This window comes from Rhopalosiphum padi, chromosome 4 (genome assembly GCF_020882245.1).
Source record: "Rhopalosiphum padi isolate XX-2018 chromosome 4, ASM2088224v1, whole genome shotgun sequence".
Classification (NCBI taxonomy): Eukaryota; Metazoa; Arthropoda; class Insecta; order Hemiptera; family Aphididae; genus Rhopalosiphum; species Rhopalosiphum padi.
The window spans coordinates 19893926-19914832 of NC_083600.1; the positions used below are offsets into that span (position 1 = coordinate 19893926).

A 20907-nucleotide genomic window follows, 5' to 3' on the forward strand; every position below is an offset into this window, starting at 1 on the left:
TTAAATTTCGAATATAATGATTGACGATTGGTTCGTAGTTTGTAGTATTGATTTAAATTGACTGAAGCTTTTATCGCATACCTATTATTGTACCATAAGATTGTATTTATAAAAATAAAATTTATGTTTGACAAAAAAACAAAGTTTTATACTTTAATCAGCAGGGCTAGAATTAAATATGAAATATTAATATTAGTATTTATTATAAAATATAATAATATATTATAAAACATGCATTTTTGCATTCTTATAATCGAAATATGCAATAATATTAATTTTATTCAATTTATGTAATAATATGCATTTTATTCAATACATGCTAATATGCATTTTATCCAAAATATGCAAAAACATACAAAATAAAAATACCACCATTTATCTCATCGTGATGTGATTCGTGGACATTACTGACAAAATCAATAATCAGAAGTCGCAAAAAAAACATGCTGTTACATATAAATCTTAATAATAATAAATCAATTTCTAGTTATTTAAAGTATTTGATTAAAATTCCACATTACACAAGTATCTTTATACTTTTATTTAAATTGTTTTGGTGATTATTATTATATAATTCGTAATTAATTAATCATACCGGTTCACATAGTTTGATATCAACCCAACGGCTCACATAATAATATTATTAAGAACTTACCATAATGTATACATTATGCTTAGTAATTTACTCTATATAGGTACTATCTACTATATTTCAGCACAGAAACATATAATTGTATGTATATTCTATGCTTTGTTTTGAGGATCGACACTTCCTAAACTTGTACATTGTATTCAAATGATTTGATGTTAACATGCAATATTTGTTAGTAGCTAGCATAGTGCCACACGGCAAATTCGATTTCTAAATGAGTAATATTATATGTTGTTTAAATAGATAGTTAATTTTTAGTGTTTTTATAACTTTGTTACTTAATATAAATAAGGTAAATTTGATAATAAGAATTTTGTAATATGTCTATACATTGTTACACTCCTACCACAGTATCCAATCATAAAACTACTAGCGATGCTTGGATCAGCATTCATGGAAATGTATATGATATTACCAATTTTATTACAGTGGTGAGTACTGGTATCATAATATTAATCATAAATTATACTCGTATATTATTTATAAAAACTGAAGTCGCTAAATTATATAATATATTATTAGATAGTTTAGTTGGGCGACACTGCTGAGTGCATGTGAGCATGTCCATTTGTGTTAAACTGTCATTTATCAATTACCAACTAATAGTAATGATCGATCATATTTAATTATTATGCTCTTATCTGTATAGATTTTAAATCGTTTTAATAAATAAATAAAAAGATACTTTAGATCAAATATCTACATATTCCCATATTATTAAACAAATTATGCGCAATTTACAAATATAGTCGGAGTTTGATAAATTTAGTTGGGGAGGGGGGTGGCACAAGCTTCAGATTACTTAATGAAAATAACTATTAATAACTTCCTATTTAGTAAGAAATAATCTTGTATATGTATTGTAAACACAAGAAATAAAAATCAGCCAGCGTTCAGCGTGTATTTAGTATTTAAAGTTCAAATTGGGACAAAATTACAAAATTTAATGATTAATAACGATGTTAATTATTTTGTCATAATTCAAAAATATTATTGGTTAGGACTTAAAACTTTTACGTTATAAAATTTTCAAAATACGAATATTAATTTTAATCTATTTTCATTTCACTATGAAATTAATCACATTGTTTTATAAGGTGATATTGACTTAAAAATTAATAATATAATATTTTAATAATTAAATACTAATAATATAATAAATATATTTTTGGCAAAAATTAAATCAACTTATCATAATATACTAGTATAGTAAAACAAATGAATTTAATAGCTATATTAAAAAACATATGAAATATACTAGTATTAGTCGTACTAGACGTACTTGGTTTGAGTATAATGAGTTATTATTCAATTACCTATTTATTTATTGTACTATAAAATATTATAAAACTGCTTTAACTGTTATTAATAGAATAGGTAATAATAGTAATAATTTATATTATATCTACTACAATAATATAATCTTATATAGATTTTTGTATAGTATTTGCTCTCATATTATGATCTCTTTATCTGTTATCTCATTATCTGCATAATTTAAAAGCTAAACACTAATTTACTATGCTTATGAATTTTACTTATAAATTAAAGCTATTGCTGCAGTAGTATGCGGTAATATATTGCTAACCAGTATAATTAACGGTGATCTAATAATTTATTGTTGAGCAACAAGCCACCAACTGATAAATCAATAATAGCTAGGTAAATTATTCATTAAAAATATAGTTAAAGTGTTTAAATATTTATTAAAAAATATAATGTTATTAAACCAAGCATAATACTTAAATTTTAATACATGATAAATTGATATCATATATATATATATAATATATATTGTTGAAAGTTAATACAATAGTTATAATTTATAAGTTATAAGTTATAAGTAGATATTTGTATAATAACTAAAAGTGTCAGGTACCTATATTATACTTATATCTTAAGTATCTTGACAATTGAGACTAACATTTTTTTTACAAATTAATTTGAATTACGATGAATATTCATAATATTTTAAATATTTTTTTTTTGATACTTTGGTATCGATACTTAGAATTTTCAATTTAGATAGTTGTAATAATAACTCTGCACTGTACAGTGTACAATATTAATATTTTAGATTCTCAATGATGCGATATACTTAGTGTGTAATAATTAATCATTTTACAATGATAATAATATGTGGGTTGTTTTATTTTTGTTGTGTCTATAACCATTAACCGTCTTTTAGAGCAACAAAAATCCTTCAGTTTTCAACTATTAAATATCTTTTTTAGTTGAAAAGTGGATCTATTTGATACTTTTGAAGAGAAGAGTGGAGGTCAACATATTTTCTTAATAATATTGAGGAAAACAAAAAAAAATTCTGGAAGATGGAAATGTATACACGATATCAATTTTTAAATTGTTTTTATAATGTTGTGATTTGATTCAAAATTGTATATCGTAAATACTTACATTTTTATATAGAATAATAAATGTATTACATGCATATAATTCATATTAAGTACTGACTACTGATATTAAAATATATTATTATTTATATTATTATAATTTATCTAGTGCCCAATATACGCTTGTACCGAGATAAGTATCGTGAATTGAGATAAGCGTATTTTACAATTTATTACTTATTATATAATTTACTTCAATTATTTTAAAATCCTTATAAATATTCTAAAATGTAAAACTGATATGTAAATAACAAGTAAATACAGTATTCGAAAAAAAAAATACTTAAAGCGAATTTAAAAAAATACAAAGTATTGACTTATTACCTATAGATATATATTTACCCCACATAATATTAAGTCTAAGGCTATAAATTACCTATAATAGATCGTGTTCATAAATTATACACCTATGTATTTTATTACAAGGAAAATATTAAAAATATGGTTTTATCAATCTATTATTAATTTTTAGATACCATGGTTATAAAATATTTGAGATGTTCAAATAATGTGTTACTGTTTAAAGAATATATTACTATTTGAAACAAATATCTGTTTGAGTTTAAACAATTTAAATCAACTAATATAGTAGCATATACCAACCTAATAATTAATAACAAAAACGTAGTATTTATTATCCATATTTATTATTAAGTTAAATTCAACCGTGAATATATTTAAATTAATAAATTATATACCTATAATATATTAGCATTGTTTATATCTTATATGTAATATATTATATACTATATCATTTATGTATATTATATAAATGATGCATTTATTCAGTTATTGTTCTTTTCTTCTAATTAAAATTGATAATTATTAAATATTAATAAAGTACCTAATAATATAAATAGATGTATGTGTACCGTGTACGAGCATACAATAATACACTTTATATTATGGCATTATGCTGTAATAATAACGTAATATAAGTAATTATCTATTAACGTTTTACACAATTTAAAAATTGACTGTAGATGCTAATAATTTTACCATAGTAAATTGTATTTATGGTTTCCTTTACTAAAATTTTCATTTATTTTAAAAATATGTTTTGAACTTTGGCTTGCACTTGCATATTTATTAGTATAATAACAGATAAAAAAAGATTTTTAAATACTCTTATTCCGTAGATATTATAACATTTCAATTTATTATTAAGTTACTTGTTACAATAATTGCACGTTTATTTCTACTTAATAGTTAATATAGATAAAAAAAAACAATATCAGATTACTTCTAACCCCCGTTGACTAAAAATTTGCAATATTTGCTTTCTATATTCTAGATTGTTTATGGTTCATCAGTGAATATACTGGATATACTTCCTAGTTCCTTCCCACTTTTACTTACACATTACATACAGTATTGTATTATATCGTTCATTTATTTATTCTCATTCTAAATGAATATTATATCTATAGGTCGTAGAATGTATACATTCTTCTTGGACAGCTAAATAACCTAAGTTGAACCTGAGCCACCAAAAGAAAGCCTTTTTACCGTTATTTGTTAAATGTTAACTCGATCGTTATATTATTTATATTCATACTATCTTAATATATAATATCTTTCTAATTTCTTCCTTTTTGTCTATTGTTCTTGGTTAACCTAATGATAATGTATTATTAATTATTCTGTTAGGTAATTCATTATTTATCAGTAGATAAATCCTTTTAAGAACTCTACATGCATCTAAATCATTACTAAGCGGTTGCCAGTTAACTCTACGATCAGTGAGGAAGAATCACAAGTTAAATTATAACATTGATATTTAAGTGTTCCATTAGAAAAATCATTTACGGATAAAAATATATACAATTAATATAATTGGATATATTTTATATACCTAAGCCCTACTCGGCCTACTCTCACTGCAGATATTGTATAACCAATAGGCAAATTTCTCGCTTTAATATCATGAAGTTTAAGTATACTGAATAGTGAATATTGTTATAATTTACAATCTAAAATTGCATTTTGATGTCTTAATAGTTCCAAGTTATTTATATGTTAAATGATCACTATAGTAAATAATACATGGAAAGTATTAAAGTAAATATAGATAATAATTTGTTATTATTGCATTTTGTATATAAAAAATAAAAATATATTTTTAAGAATAAAAAGTGAATATAAAATTAAAATGTGTAGGTAAATAGTTTTACAATAAAATAAATATATTTATTTATTTTGTATATAATATGTATAAAAATATATAAATATTTAATGTATATATAAGCCACCATAGCATATATATAATATTGTATATATAAATACAATATAGATTGCTATTTTTTTATATTATTTTTTTGCTATTATTGTACAATAATGCAACTAATGAAGAAGTAATATTTCGTAGTTACCGCCTTAGTTGCTGTGATACCACATGGAAAAATTTAATTTTACTTAATTTACTTTTTTGTAAGAATCATGAGTTAATTTAACTTACATAAAAGTATATAATATAATTAAATACCAGTATTATTAAAAAAAAATGTAAGCATGGTCAAATTATGATTTTAGCACCCGGGAGGTGAAGAAGTTCTTGTCGAAGCAGCAGGAACAGATGCAACATTATGTTTCGATAGTATTGGACACTCAGATGAAGCTTACAAATTAATGAACGATTTAAAAATAGGAAAGTTGTCTTCAAAAGATGAGGTGAGTTTTTATATTAGGTTTGTGTATTTATTTGGAAGAAATATAATATTATAGTTTTTATGCTTAGATGTAATGTATGAAAATAGGTTTTATATTACATTTTATTATTATTTTATTTTATTAAATAAACACAGTCTTACAAGTTACAATAATTTTTTTGCTACGAAAAGAAAATTGCTGTCTTTTTCATAGCGATCATCAATTTCATCACCACCACTATTCTAATATTGTTTAATATGCACATTGCACATTACTAAAATATCTTTAATTACACCGAATTCAACGTCATAAAGTCATAACACTATTATTATTAAGTAATATTACAATTTTATTTATTTTATAATATATTATCATTTTTTTTCTTGTCTTTGTTACTCAGTATTTTTATAAATATTTTTAATTACTAAAATTAAATATTTCAGTATGTTTTCTTTTTATGAAATATATTCTTTAATAATAACTATCTGTGCATATGCATTGATAATTTATTATTGACAAAAATATTATTGTCATTGTTTTAACCGTACTTTTATGAATGTAATTAAGTACTTAATGGTCCTTGGGCTGAAATATTAAACTATTACTATTTAGTATTTAATATTATTATATTAATTCATAATTAATTTGAATTAAGTGAATGATAAACGGATATATATATGCCATATGGTTTTATATGGTAGAACTATAGAACCTTCAAATTATTATTTTACTTGCGTGGTAAACAATCAAACTTTAGGTCTGTCGTCTGTATATTGTGTCATTTTAGAGATGAATTATATTACAACAATAATTTACAATATTTTATTGATTTTTGGTTATTATACATTAAAATCCTTTAATTTCTATTTAAAATTGTTGTTAGATGTTTGTTTATATTTAAGAAGCTTAAATAATAATGCTTTTAAAAAATATAAGCTCTGTTTTATCAAATTATATAATAGTGTGGTGTACTGGTAACTATATAAATACCTATAAAAAAATTATATGTCATAGGTAACTAAATTATTATCTATTGAGTGTTTAAATAAACCATAATCGATTGGAGTATACACAATACACTTAAAAATAAAATGTATATATTAAAATGTTTGACGTACTAAAATATTTTAAATTGAATCATTATATTTTTGTTTTAACTACTAATATCTATATTCTATATAATTAATCCATGTTTGCAATTTATAAAAAGCAAATTTTACCAATTGATTTAACTTATATTGCTTCAGCGGTGTAACATCAATCGATCATTCATATTATAACTTATCGTGATAGGCAATTGATATAGAATTATTATAGTACGAGTATACCACACATATTGAATAATTTAAATAATTAAACTAATGATACAAAATAATATGTTCATCGTACATTTGTAATTATATTTTAAATTCTGAGCAGAGCAATAAATGTATTAGTTTTACAATGATGAGGTAGGTATTTCAAATATTTCAATCTTCAACTCTTCAAGGATAGTTTCTGGTAGAAAATTGAATCTATTATGGATCTAACTATAGTTAGTCTTTTTGGTGAGGCAAAAATAATAACTCGTAATCATTTTCAAAATAATCTGCAAAAGCAAAAAATTAACAGAAAAATTGATTTTTTTTTTTATTGTACCTAATTCTAAAATGAATAATTTTATAGACATTTCCATAAAATATTAATTATATTAACATTTTATGAATATTATATCATAATTTTCAAAATATTTTGGTTTTCTTTGTACAATTTATATAGTCTTAAAGAGGTTTGAATTTTTCTAATTTTTCTATGTAATAAATTGTTTGTTAGAAAAAAAACATTGAAAACTTAATGCAATGTTCATTATAAGTTATTTTTACTGCAACTAAAAAATATCCAAAATACATAATCACAATTTTTTTCATTAACATTTAAAGTTTAAATGTTTACGAAATTTGTCAAAATCATAAAAATATGTTAATTATATTGTTATTAAAACTTTTAATTTGTACACATAAGTTTTTAAAATGTAGCACAAGATTCCCATCCAATTTTTCATGGTCATTAAAAATTTAAGTGTCATAAATTCATCTTATATATTTTTATGAGTAATTAAAGTATACATTTTGACGACATTGATATTCTCACTTAAAATAGGGAACGATTTCTCTTCAAGAGATTTTTGTTATTATTTGAAAAACATTTTCGATAGAAATTCAAAACAGTTAATTTATTTTCGTTACTTAAATTATTATTTTCTATACCTACATAATGACATTTTCAAAATATTTAGTTAAAAGATAAGTAACTTTTTTATAACTTTTTTATTTGTGTTGTATTGGATGCAATATTTATCGAAAATACAACATTTAGTAATAAAATGTTTAAAGCAAAAATTAAACAAATTTTGTATGGTAAGATTTCTGTATATTATAAAGATCAATGATGAAATGTACGTCAGACTCATATTTCATCATTTGTTTATACTACTGATTAGTATTGTCTATTATAGTATTTAGTAATACATTACTACTGCATGTTAAACTATTCTTTTCCTAAAACGGCTAAAACTTTACACACATTATACATTATAATATATATTATTGATGATTATAATATTAATATATCATGTATATTGTATATCATTGTTAAAATGTTAACTTGTATAGGTCAAATTCTTAAATAGTTAACTGTATATTGACAATAATAATAATAATAAACGTACCTAATTATAATGAAATAAACATTGTTTAAAAAATCAACATATTCCACCCTCTAAATTAAAGATTTTTTTAAATCAACAAGTGATGAAATATCCAAAAAAAATATTATAGGTATATACTATAACACAAATATTATCGACTAATTTTACATATGTTTATAATTTTTATTTAAACTTTGTAAATGATTATTATTATATACGAATGATTAAATTTTTATTTCATTAATTTCTAATAATTATTCATACTTATAGCATAAGTACAAAAATATTTAAATATATATTAAAAAAATAAAGGGTTGATTAATGATTATATATTAACTAAACACATAGGTATAATTAGTAGGTATATAACATAGATATACGTATAATAAGTCAATACGTCATAACTCATATAATTGAAACACCGTTAATTTAGGCAATTAAGTAGCCTTGGTATTCGACCTTCGCGAATAGAACTTGGTCACTAAAAGGAGGTACCTAATAGCTATGTATAATACTCTACCTTTATAAAAATACATTGATGTATTATGCTAGTTAATTTGAAATTAAACATTGTGAATAAATTTTATTATAGGCGCTCTAAACTTTTACCTTATATTATATAATATATTATTTATAAGTTAAAACTATTGAAATATTCGACGTTTTTGTCGAAACTAAAAATAATTTACACAAGTATAATATTATTTTATAAAGATTTCAGCTAATATTCTCTTTGAATCTTATTTCTAGGCTAAGACATTTAGATTTATACGAGTACGAAGATGGTTTATTACACTAATAAAATCACATTATTCCAAAACTGTAGTTTTTATCTTATATATTATTATATTAGTATATTACCTTACATTCCTATATGAGATTATAATATAAAATATTTTAATTTTCCAAATTATATTTAAATAAAAACAAATTATAGTTAATTATGTTATTTTGATATGGTTTTATGGGAAGTAGGTATTACAATAACGTATTACTATGTTAGAATGTATTATGATAATATATATATATACCAATATTTAGTTCTTAACAAATTGTAATAGTCTTAAAATTGTTTTATCAACTGAATCATCTGATATTATATTGAATTCATAGTTCATACATACATATAGCTTTATATTCTCATGTATAAATATTTTTAAAAAACTTCCAAAATTGTGTCTACTATCTATCCTGAAAAGTACATAGGTAACATACTCGATCTATATTTTTCTTACCGCTATCCATCTAATATTCTAATCTATTGTAACATTTCTATATAATTATATAATGCACCTTGTATATCAACCTGGGTTTTGGTAGGTGCTAATTTTAAATATACTCGTTATAAATTCCAAATTAAAACCTTTAAATCCACAGACCGATTTCAATGTTCAATATTTAACCCATTAATCTGTGTCTGAGAGGATTAGTTTACGATGGTATCATAAAAAATATTTTTTTTTTATCAAGGTAGGGTAGTTAACCCTGCGTTTAACTTCCAACTTAGAGGACCAGTCAACGAGACACACGAACCAATTAAGGTATAGTGTGGATGTTATTGAAATATACATATTATGTAAAATGGATGAAGGAACGCCAATTAATGGTATAACTATACTTTTATCTTATACTTTTTTGAACAACAGCTTACATTTTAAATTTCGTAGTCCTAAGTAAAAAACGTTTCTGAAACTTCAAATATTCAAAAATTGAATTTTAAACAAGTAGGCAGTGGTTAATTAGTTAAAGATAACTGCCAATTCAAAGATTAGATGCGAGCGAAGTAGTGTGGGAAATTTAGGTTAAGTAATTTAAGTGTCCTAAGTTATGATTGAGCATAGAATTTTTTTAGCGTTGCATAGTATTCAATACCATAATGGGCTTAAGTTATACTTTGAAATTATAAACCTCTAAATAAAATTAAAGTATAGAATAAAATATATTAGTTTTCAACTAATTTTTATATTATAAAATATTAACAATTTATTTTTCTTAATGAAATAAAAAATAAAAATGACTTTTTTAACTATAAGTATATTTTTAATTTAGCAATAGAAAATTACCTAGCCTAATTATTTACTATTATTATTCACTAAGAGGTCATTATTACGTCGTATATACCCATGCAATCGTTTTTTTTAATTCATACCATATTATTGTAATTTTTTAAATTAATAGGTATGTTGTATAATACAGTCCCAGAGTTGTTTTACATAATATCAAATATTCAAGTTCATTCCAATAATAAACATATTAATTATTATTCAAATGGGAACATTATAGCATTTTTTATGTTCAACCGTGTAGATTTTCTTTAATATTTCTATAATAGTCTTTGAATCTTAAATAAGTCGACAAATTTACTAAATTATATTTTAAAAAGTTTTTGATCGATTAGGTCACCAGCAGTGAATCAATATTATGCAGAATAGTTAGGTATACTTGTGCCAAACAATTCTAAAAAAATATTTTCAAAAATATTTCTTATTATTTTTTAATAAAGTGAGTGTTCAAGTCGAATGCTTGAAAATAATCACTCAGTTCACAACTAGTATATGAATTAGGAAATAAAAGTTATATAGATGTTTATTCTGTATTTCTGTTTGAATATTAAATAGTTTAATTTTAAAATGTTTAAATTTATGTATATATATTATGATCTGTATTGACTTTATTATATATGTATTAATAAATGGCAATGTTTAATTTTTTAATTAAATTTGTCAAGGGAATCGCCGTGAAAAATCAGATATAATTAATAAATATATCTATTATACAAATCAAAAGCATAAAACGGATATCTATTATGCAATAATGATTGGTCAATAAATTCAACAAGATAATTTGTGTAATAAACAGTAAACTCATAACCTATAGGTACTTATATAGTACTTTAGGCCACAGCCTACTACCACATCACTCATTTAAACTTGCAGGACTTAACTGCAGTTGCTCCTATTACCCCCTACCGAGCTGTGGAGAGGATTACTCTGACTTCCAACACCTGCTCCTAAACTGTTCATCCCTCTCTCCCCAAAGAGCGCAGCTTTAAACCGATTTTTTTCACTTTCGGAATAAACTTCTCCCTCGTCAATACTCTTTCGGATAATAATGAAAGTCTGACAGGGGCGTATTTAGAAATTTTTTTAGGGGCAATGGTATATTTTTAATTATATTGCACTTCTACAATTTAAAAATAATAGGACATAATAAGCAGACTTAATAAATATTTAAATATTTCCTGGATTTTGGAGTGGGGCTGAAGCCCCCTCAGCCCCCCATAAATATGCCCCTGAAGTCTGATTATACACACAATTAGTTTTATTCTCCAATCAGGCCACCAAATTTAGTAGTGTGAGCTTTATTTATTTATTTTTCTTTATAGTTCATATAAACTTTATAGTTTATATGTCTGTTTTTAATGATATGTATTTGTCAATATATTATAATTTATGTTGAAATCTCATTAAATAATAATAATAAAAAAAAAATAGGTTACTTTTTACTTTTCAACACATACGTGTTGATTATAGTTGATTCATGAAAAACTATCAATTTTAATTTATATATTGTTTAATAAGTAGGGGGTAATGCGGAATTGGTTCTCTATAGTCAAATAAAGTGCACGAATTGGTTTCCAAAAAAATTACTTTACAGTATACAACTGTTCAAATTTGTTCCCAAATATAATTACTCTCCAGTATACGACTATTACAAAATATGTACAAATCGATAATCTTATATTTTTTTTAGGGTTTACGATACCCGGGAAAGTTTGTAAATATAATTTTATATCTAGTAGTAATTGTTGAGTTTCACTTCATTATTATTATTGAGTATTGAGCAATATGTATATAGTGTATAGTATAAATATATTATACTGAGCAACATTTTTAACCATACCTAGGTATTCTGTTTGAGCTGTGTGAAGTATGAAATTTTTTATATATGTATCTATAATAATTCTACACAGTTCCAAGTCTGTATAAAATGGAAAGGAAATGTTACTGATTGAATATATCATAATAATTTGAAAAGCTAATTTAACAATATTGTATTATCATGAAAGCTTGCCGGAACCAACTCTATGTTACCTGTAGACAACCCGGGAGCCAACTTTTTGTCGTCCTAAGTAGCTAATACTTAACTCTAATTATTGTTATAATATAGATAGGTACTAATATTACTATTATAGTACTATAGTAGGTATATTGTAGCGACAATTAGTTGTTGATAAAGTTATAATCACAAACATCAAGTATCAATTGATAAATGAACTATATTTCATACTACTGAACTACTGCCTACTGAGGTCTGAAATCGCATCATCATTCATCGGTCCGAAGAAGTCAAGGGCAACCCACTCATGTCAGCGGTGGGTCGGAGGGGATAGAAACGAGTGCGCACTGCGCAGTCGTCCCGCGTTGTTGACGCGACAATGGCATTGTATACCTACAAGTATTATTATAATTTATAATTTAATAATATAATGTAATGAAAAATTTAAGTACGCAATAAAATCATCAGATACTAGATAGTATTTAAGTAAGATTTTTGTGGTGCGCAATAGAACTGCGTAAACGGTAAACCAGGATAATAATAATATGAATACTAATAATGCAACGGACATTTAGAAAAAATGAAATACACAACTACCTGAACTACCGATACGGCGTTACAAGTTAGTAATAAGTAGTTACAACTAACATGTAACGTACCAAAAAACATTTTATACTGCCGATTCTTAGTTGTGTAGGTAGTAACTATGGAGGAACCTAAAAAATAAAAAAATTGTCTAATAGTGTTTTTTTTTTGTATTTATGGACATATGGACTTTGGTATAATTTGATTATATAATATTAGTATACATGAGTGTCAGAGTGTATACTGTAGACTCGCTAATCCACTAGCCACTACTCACTATTAACTATACTAAAATATATAAAATATAAGTAGGTACCGCTTATTCTAAGAATTTTAATCAATTAAGCGCTTAATTTAAATAAGCCCATCAAAATAAGTTTTTGAGAGGGGGTAAAAGTTTTGACCAGTCCATAATAATAAAAAAAACCATTCGCTAACAATTACATTACAATTACATTTTTATCTCAATACAAACAGCCTTCTTACATCATTTTATACATACTAGGTTAGTAACTAGTATAGTTACTAATTACTATCATGGTTATCTGAGATTACTCTAGGCATAAATAACACATTTTTTTTTTTAGAACAATGACTAAATAATAAATATATATTATATAGGGATACTCAATATTTACCTATTATAGCATTGAGTATACATTGTATACCATACGTAATTGTAGCTACTATATGAGATTATGACGACTTATTTTAAGGGGAATTTTACTCCAATTCATGTCCTATTTGCACCAAATATGAGTATAAAGGTATTTACAAAAAATAAAACAAAACATACCAAAACTAGCACATACCTGAAACTCCCATAAAATTCCTACTAAACCATTCTTGTTCTTTGATTTCAGCAGATAGGTAAATTCTTATTTGATGCGAAATTTATTTTGATTAACCAAAATTGGGTGTTTTCAATTTTGAAAAGCAGGCATGTTAAAATTAATAAAAATATTAATTTTCCGTTTTTACAATTCTAAATACGTTCATTGACGGTTTATTGATTTAAGAATATTGCTTTTACTTATTAATCATTCAACGTCAGTACTGTGCAGCTTGAACACGAGCAAGTAAAATATTACTATTTTTGAACTCGTTGGACCCAGATAAATGTTGCACTAATTTAGGCAATGGCATTTGTTGTTTCTTCTAATCTATTATGTTCCATTAAATCTTTAAATCTAAATAATTACCCAAAATGTCAAATGTATTTCTAATATTAACATTACAAATTACCTACAACCAAGGTTAGCAACAGGTTTAATAGTACTAACAAAATATTCATCAATATACTAGGCTCTTGCCTTGCAAGCGTATATAATAGTAAACAAGTTAATATTTTTTTTAAATTTAAAAACATATTAATACCTATAAAAACAACTATTTTCTGTCTTTTTTCAATAATATAACAATAAATTATAAAAAATCAATTATGCTAAAATTGATTATCAAGTGTGCATCTTGATTTACCAAATATGCAGAACAAGCTCAAGTGTCCTTTAGAATGAGCCCGACAATTAATGACTATGTAACTACATATCGGCTATCACAGATTTACAGAAGCAGTATATACTATATACAAGTATATAATGCAGCTGTGTAATATTAAAAAACGTGGTTATCTCCGAGGTAGAGTATTATCGCCGCAGATAAATAAGATAAATAAAGATAATATTATTGTTGTTGACTACGATAAATGATAATTAATGTTTAAACTGAATATGTTTGTCGACCATCATAGTAAGCGATTATCTCAATTTAAGAATTAAAATGTTAAATGATATAGTACTAGGATATATTATTTCAATATTTGCAATAAGGGCGTTTTTCTTAAATTAAATCGTGGTAACATTACCATTGATTGTGAAAAATATTAAATATTGTACTACAATAAATTATATTATTATACATTTTTATAATCAACGGTATTACCAATCTTTTTGTTTTTATCAATTTCGATGATAAAGCCGGAAATTACTATCGCCCGCCGATCCGCGCACATAATCGTAAACACCAACAAACCGCTGCGACGTCGATTCGCGGCAGTGGTCGGCACAATCACCTCACCTCGTAGTATTCACCACTCCCACCTTTTCGCAATACCGTGTACCGAATACGAATACCGGTCCCGGTACTCCGGTCGTCGTGTACTCGTGTCTATTTCAATCTGCATTTCCGTTGGTCGTTGGCTACTGCCCGTTCCCGTTTTAACTACGTAATTATAATAATCGGTACTTGCCGACATTACGCGGCCAGAGCACCGTTCGTTCGCTAAGTCTTGTCCGCCGCTTGCTCAGCAGTCGATATTCGATAATACACGTAGAAAATATTAATTTTACAGTCGCGTTGTAGGCGTTGTCAGTGTTTTGTTTTTGTTTTTTATTTTTCGTTTTTTTCGCCCGTCGCACTTTCGTGTTCCACACTATTCCGTCGTATCTCTTACCGCAGTGTAACAGTTATCCGTAAGTCACGATGACCGAAAAAGAAGTGAAAAAATACTCTCTGGCCGAGGTTGCCGCAAATGCGAACGCTACAAATCCGTGGATCGTGATCAATGATTGTATATACGACGTCACAGAATTCCTTAACGACGTACGTCCACCGCCGTTGTAGTCACGTCCATCCCGGTTGTGTTCCACCGGGTACACGTCGTCTAGTCATCGGTTTTAATCCGTTGTTTAATCCGAGTTTTTTTATTTGCTTACAGCACCCCGGTGGTGAAGAGGTCCTGTTGGAACAAGCCGGCAAGGATGCAACCGAGGAGTTTGAAGATGTTGGACACTCGAGTGACGCACGCGAAGTCATGCAAAAATACAAGATTGGAGAACTTATAGAAGTAAGTGTCCTTGTCATAGACATATACAATATTGAATATTGTACTGATAGTGATAATGTTCTAGTTCCTCTTTGTATGCAAACTGTAGTTTTTTTTGATTTCGAGGACAAATTTTATTAGGTGATTTTTATAACTATAATGAGTACTTATCTTGATTTCAAACACATTGTTTGGTTAGCTGGATAATTTTTAGTCGTTATGGATCGTTAGTGATGTTGGTATGTTAATGTATTTATTTGATTTGCTATATTCTGTGGTGATTTAACCAGAGTTGATGCAACAATGGTTCAATATCATATAATTAATTTAAGTTTCTAATTTTATCAATAAGTAACAAGGGTTAATTCACTTTTGTTATATCTTTAACCAGTGACAAAATAAACATAAAATAGTCCATAAACGACCTAAAATTTACCTACCTACCCACTGCCAATTGTCATTAGACATAATATATTTCTATATATTTTAATTAATTCTAGTACTAGTAATACTAATAATTAGTTATTGATGGGTACTTTCATATTGGCACCTACCCACCCCTAAATCTTAAGAAAAAATCAAGAAGCGATCGCTTCTCAAATACCACGTATGTTTTGCCACTATCGCAAATAAAGGAAGTTTGCCCCACAACTGATAAAAACAACAATAACTAATTTAGTTATATATATGTAGTTGTATATTCTAATACATATATACTTTTATATTACATTTTTAAATACTACCTACCTTTTTATCATAAATAGTTAAATAATTATAACCTACTGTTTTTTAAAAAAATAATATGTATATAGTGGTATGCTGAAGCGTGACATGAAAAGAAATAATTCTTATTTTAAGTTTATTTGTCTAAAAAATATTGAAATTTTGAAAGTATGTATAAGCCTTTTTTTGTTTTTAAAATTATTCTAAAAATTATTAGGATATAATTTTAAATAACTATTTTAATTTTACCATCTAATACCTTTAGGTTGATAAAATGTTATTGTAGACTATAATCTATTGGTATTACTTTAAAATTAGCTTATTATGTTTTTCATACAAAAAATTATTAGGTTATTTATATTTTCAATGTAATAATTTTTCTAACACAATTGTCTTTTGGTAAACTAATTAATAAAAAATATTAAATTCATATAAATTGTATTAATTAACAAATAATTTTAATATTGTTATTATTAACATTTATAATTTATCCATTTAATAAATCAATAAAAAAAATACAAGGAATACGTACATTTTAAGTATTTGTACTTTTATAGCTTATACATTGATATTTGAATTTTAGGTATGTAATACTCTCTAATACTCTCTAATTTTTTTCCTTTTGTATTTTAAGCCATTGGTATTAATATTATTAATATTTTTGAAACGTTATATTATATTTGATTCATATTTATCAAATCGTAGTTTTATATTAATTGTAACTAATATTTAAATAAATAAACATACTTGATTTTTGTAATTAATTTAAATATTTTAATTACAGGAAGATAAAAGACAAAATAAGAAACCCGTGAAGAAACCAACACCTGCATCATCAAGTGCTTCTGGAGATGATTTTAGGTTAGTAAGATGTGTAAAAAAACTAAATTTACGTTTGGGTATTATTTTATTAATTTTAATAATATTACTAAGTTTTTATTTTAAGAAATTACTTAATAAAGAAATGTAAGTAGGCATTTACATTACATTTTAAAATCAATAAGAAAATGTATATTAATAGTTATATACATTTATTTACTTATCATAGTTTGATTTTATTGTTAACAAACCACATAGTTTGTTGCTCAGAATCAAGTTAAATTAAAGTTTAAATTTTATTACTTAATGTTTTTTTCTTAATAATATTTAATATAAACTATTTTCATTATAATTGTATAATATAAGTAATAAGTGCTAAATTGAATTAATAGTTCATCTTCTATGTACAAGTTTTATACATTTTTTTATAGATTAATATCATAATTTTTAATATTAAGAATATTGTAAATTAAAAATCTATACTCAAAAAGCCATGACTATAATATCCTTACTATATAGTACATTTAATTATGTTTTGATATTACTATATCTTTTTATTTCTACTTGAACATTTTAACATGTTATAACTTATAACTAAGTGTACATTTTAAATAAATAATTATTTACAATCATAGTAGGTGGAGCTTGAGCATCAATTCAATACAGTACTTTTGTTTACAATTCTTTGACATAAACACATAATATATGTATACAAAATTAAAATTACTTTTATGTTTTCACATAAATTATAAGTTGTACTTATACAATTTTTGTTAATGCTAGTGAAATAGTTTTTTCTACTATTTACTACTATTTTAAGTGCTTTGAGTAAAAATTATTAGTTTCATTTTTTTATTAATTAATTTTGTTTATATTTTTTATTCAATTATATTATTATTTATTGTATTATAATTTATAATAATCGTTTAACTACATTTTATATGTATTATTTAAGTATGAACTGAATTTAAAAATAGTATCAATTGTTCATTTACCATATTATATTAGTAATAACTTATAGTTATTATAATAATAAAAACAATATTTCCTGTGGGTTATAGCATAGTGATATAGTTGTGACTGAAATATTGAAATATTACTGACCTCTTAATTATTCAAATTATTTATTCTTGTTTCATAATAATTTATATTTCTTAACACATTACGAGTTCTATAATATTATGAAAGAATTTAAGACTTATGACTGATTAAAATTGCTGTGTTATTTAATAACTAATGATATTGATTATTAATAACTTAGCATATATTTTTTTTATAATATAATATTATGGTAATGACTACTTGTGATTATATAAGACAATTTTTTATATTTAGTAAAAAAAAAAAAATGATAAAAGTTATCAAAATCTATTTTATATACATATACATATTAATTATATTTTTTTAATACAAGTTTGTTAGAGTTTATTTTTATAAGTTTATGTTGTTTTTTTTTGTTATTAACTTAATATAATTTAGAATTTTCTTGTAAAAGTTTGTTCTAATACACTAAATATTTTATTTGAAATAAAGTGAAAATTATTAAAAATATTTAATAGAAAAGCAATGTTAATTTTATTGAAATTACAATATTTATACATATCTCATCAATTTAAACTATTATTTATAAGTTATGAAATATCCATATATTTGTATTATAATAATTCATGTTTTTTATTTTTTAGTCTTTGGAAATCGTGGTTGCTGCCTTTGACAATGGGAGTGCTCGCTATCTTCGTTTACCGATACTTTATTGCTTCATAAAAGATTAAAGTCATTTAAGTTTATCATAAAGTTATTATTGTCAACCAAAATTCTGGGTTAACTCACAAATATTGTCTTTTGTGTATTTTGTCAGTGGTCAATCATTAAACTACATTCCAATCTGTGTTTACTGTTTACATAATGTTTTCATTAATACAATCACAAAACATGAAAGATTTGTATAGTTTAAAAACTATTAAACCTAAATATTATAATTAATATGACCGATTAAAAATACTTATAATGGTTAGACATGGTAGAAATTAGTAATTCTTGGAATTTAGTATTATTAATGTTTGAATGTTCAAAAAATATATACATACTTAAAGAAAATATATACTGTGTTTTTAAATATCTACAATATAATAAATAAAACTACCTTAAATCTATTGATCTTAATATTTCTAATCAACTATTACTATTAATATAATTTATATTAGATAGTTGTATGATTTATTTTAAAGAAGTTACAAGTTATAATTAGTTATGTGCCTATGTAAACTAGCAATATTTATAATTGATGATTAATAAAGATTATTAATCTATGATTGGTGAATAAAAAATAATATAGTTCAACTTGTCCATGTTACTATTAGATATAGATGATACTATTAAATGTTAAGTTGATAAATAGTATAATTATGGTATAAATTTAGGTCAAAAGATAACTATTTAACGTTTAGTATCCGTTAGTTGTGCGTGTTTAATCAACGTATATTCTATGTAAGTATGAAGTTGTTTTTGTGATATTTAAATATTTTACGTGTAACGTTAGTATATATTTAGAGTATGCAATGGATATTTTCCATGTAAAGTTTGTTTGTTTTTGAAGAATAGAATGGATATTTTTCGTATAAATGTAGTATATATTTTGAGTACTTTATATGATAAATATTTGTATAAATGTACTTAATGTATTAAGGTTACCAGATTTTGAATTTTTTTAGATAAACCGTTAAAACGTATTTTTTTATCGAAAAATGTACGAATAAGTTTATACTTATTAATTATTATCAATGTAAAATCAACCTATCTCAATGTATATTATACCATTATTATACGAATAATAACTACGTATAGACATACACCAAAGTTATCCTTTTTATACACATAGATTATAATACGTACTATGTTTACTGGGAATGTGTACTTTGAACGATTGCTACAGTCACTACAGATATCAATAAAAAACAATACAAATATACAATATTCTATATTCTTATTGACAACAATATTTTAGAATTTAGTTCATAGGGAAACTAGAAATTTTCATTACACTGGGTCACTCATGAGAGTCATTTTGCTCCTATCATACCCAAAGGAAAGAGTGGATGGCAATAAGGAACACCAATGTTTTTTATTACAATACAAATGTATAAGTGTATAACATAAGTAATTAATAATTATTGATGTTATATTGTTATAATGTTATAATTTATAAATCTAAAATTGTATCTCTATTAATTTAAACTTAAATCTTACATGTGAAATACAGATACTAAATATACTTTAAACATTTAAACTATTCTATTTATTACGTGCAATTAATTTTTCAATTTTTTTCGGAGTTATACCTAATTTATTTTATTACATTTAAAATAATATGTTCTTAGCAAATGTATACATTATACGGAGCCAATTAGCCTGGGCCAATACGAGTCCCGCCCATGATTTAGATACAATTGATAAACATTACCTATATTTTATAACCTAAAAGTAGGTAATATATTTTTTA

General features: G+C 24.2%; 1 protein-coding gene across 1 annotated transcript; it reads left to right on the forward strand.

Moving 5' to 3' along the window:
- Positions 1 to 853: 853 nt before the first annotated feature.
- LOC132929750 (cytochrome b5-like) lies at positions 854 to 19507 on the forward strand. The gene is made up of 5 exons (XM_060995306.1): positions 854 to 1083; positions 5596 to 5733; positions 15759 to 15887; positions 17374 to 17450; positions 19094 to 19507. The coding sequence occupies exons 1-5, from the start codon at positions 973 to 975 to the stop codon at positions 19170 to 19172; spliced, it is 534 nt and encodes a 177-aa protein (XP_060851289.1). The 5' UTR covers positions 854 to 972; the 3' UTR covers positions 19173 to 19507.
- The last annotated feature ends 1400 nt before the right edge of the window (positions 19508 to 20907 follow it).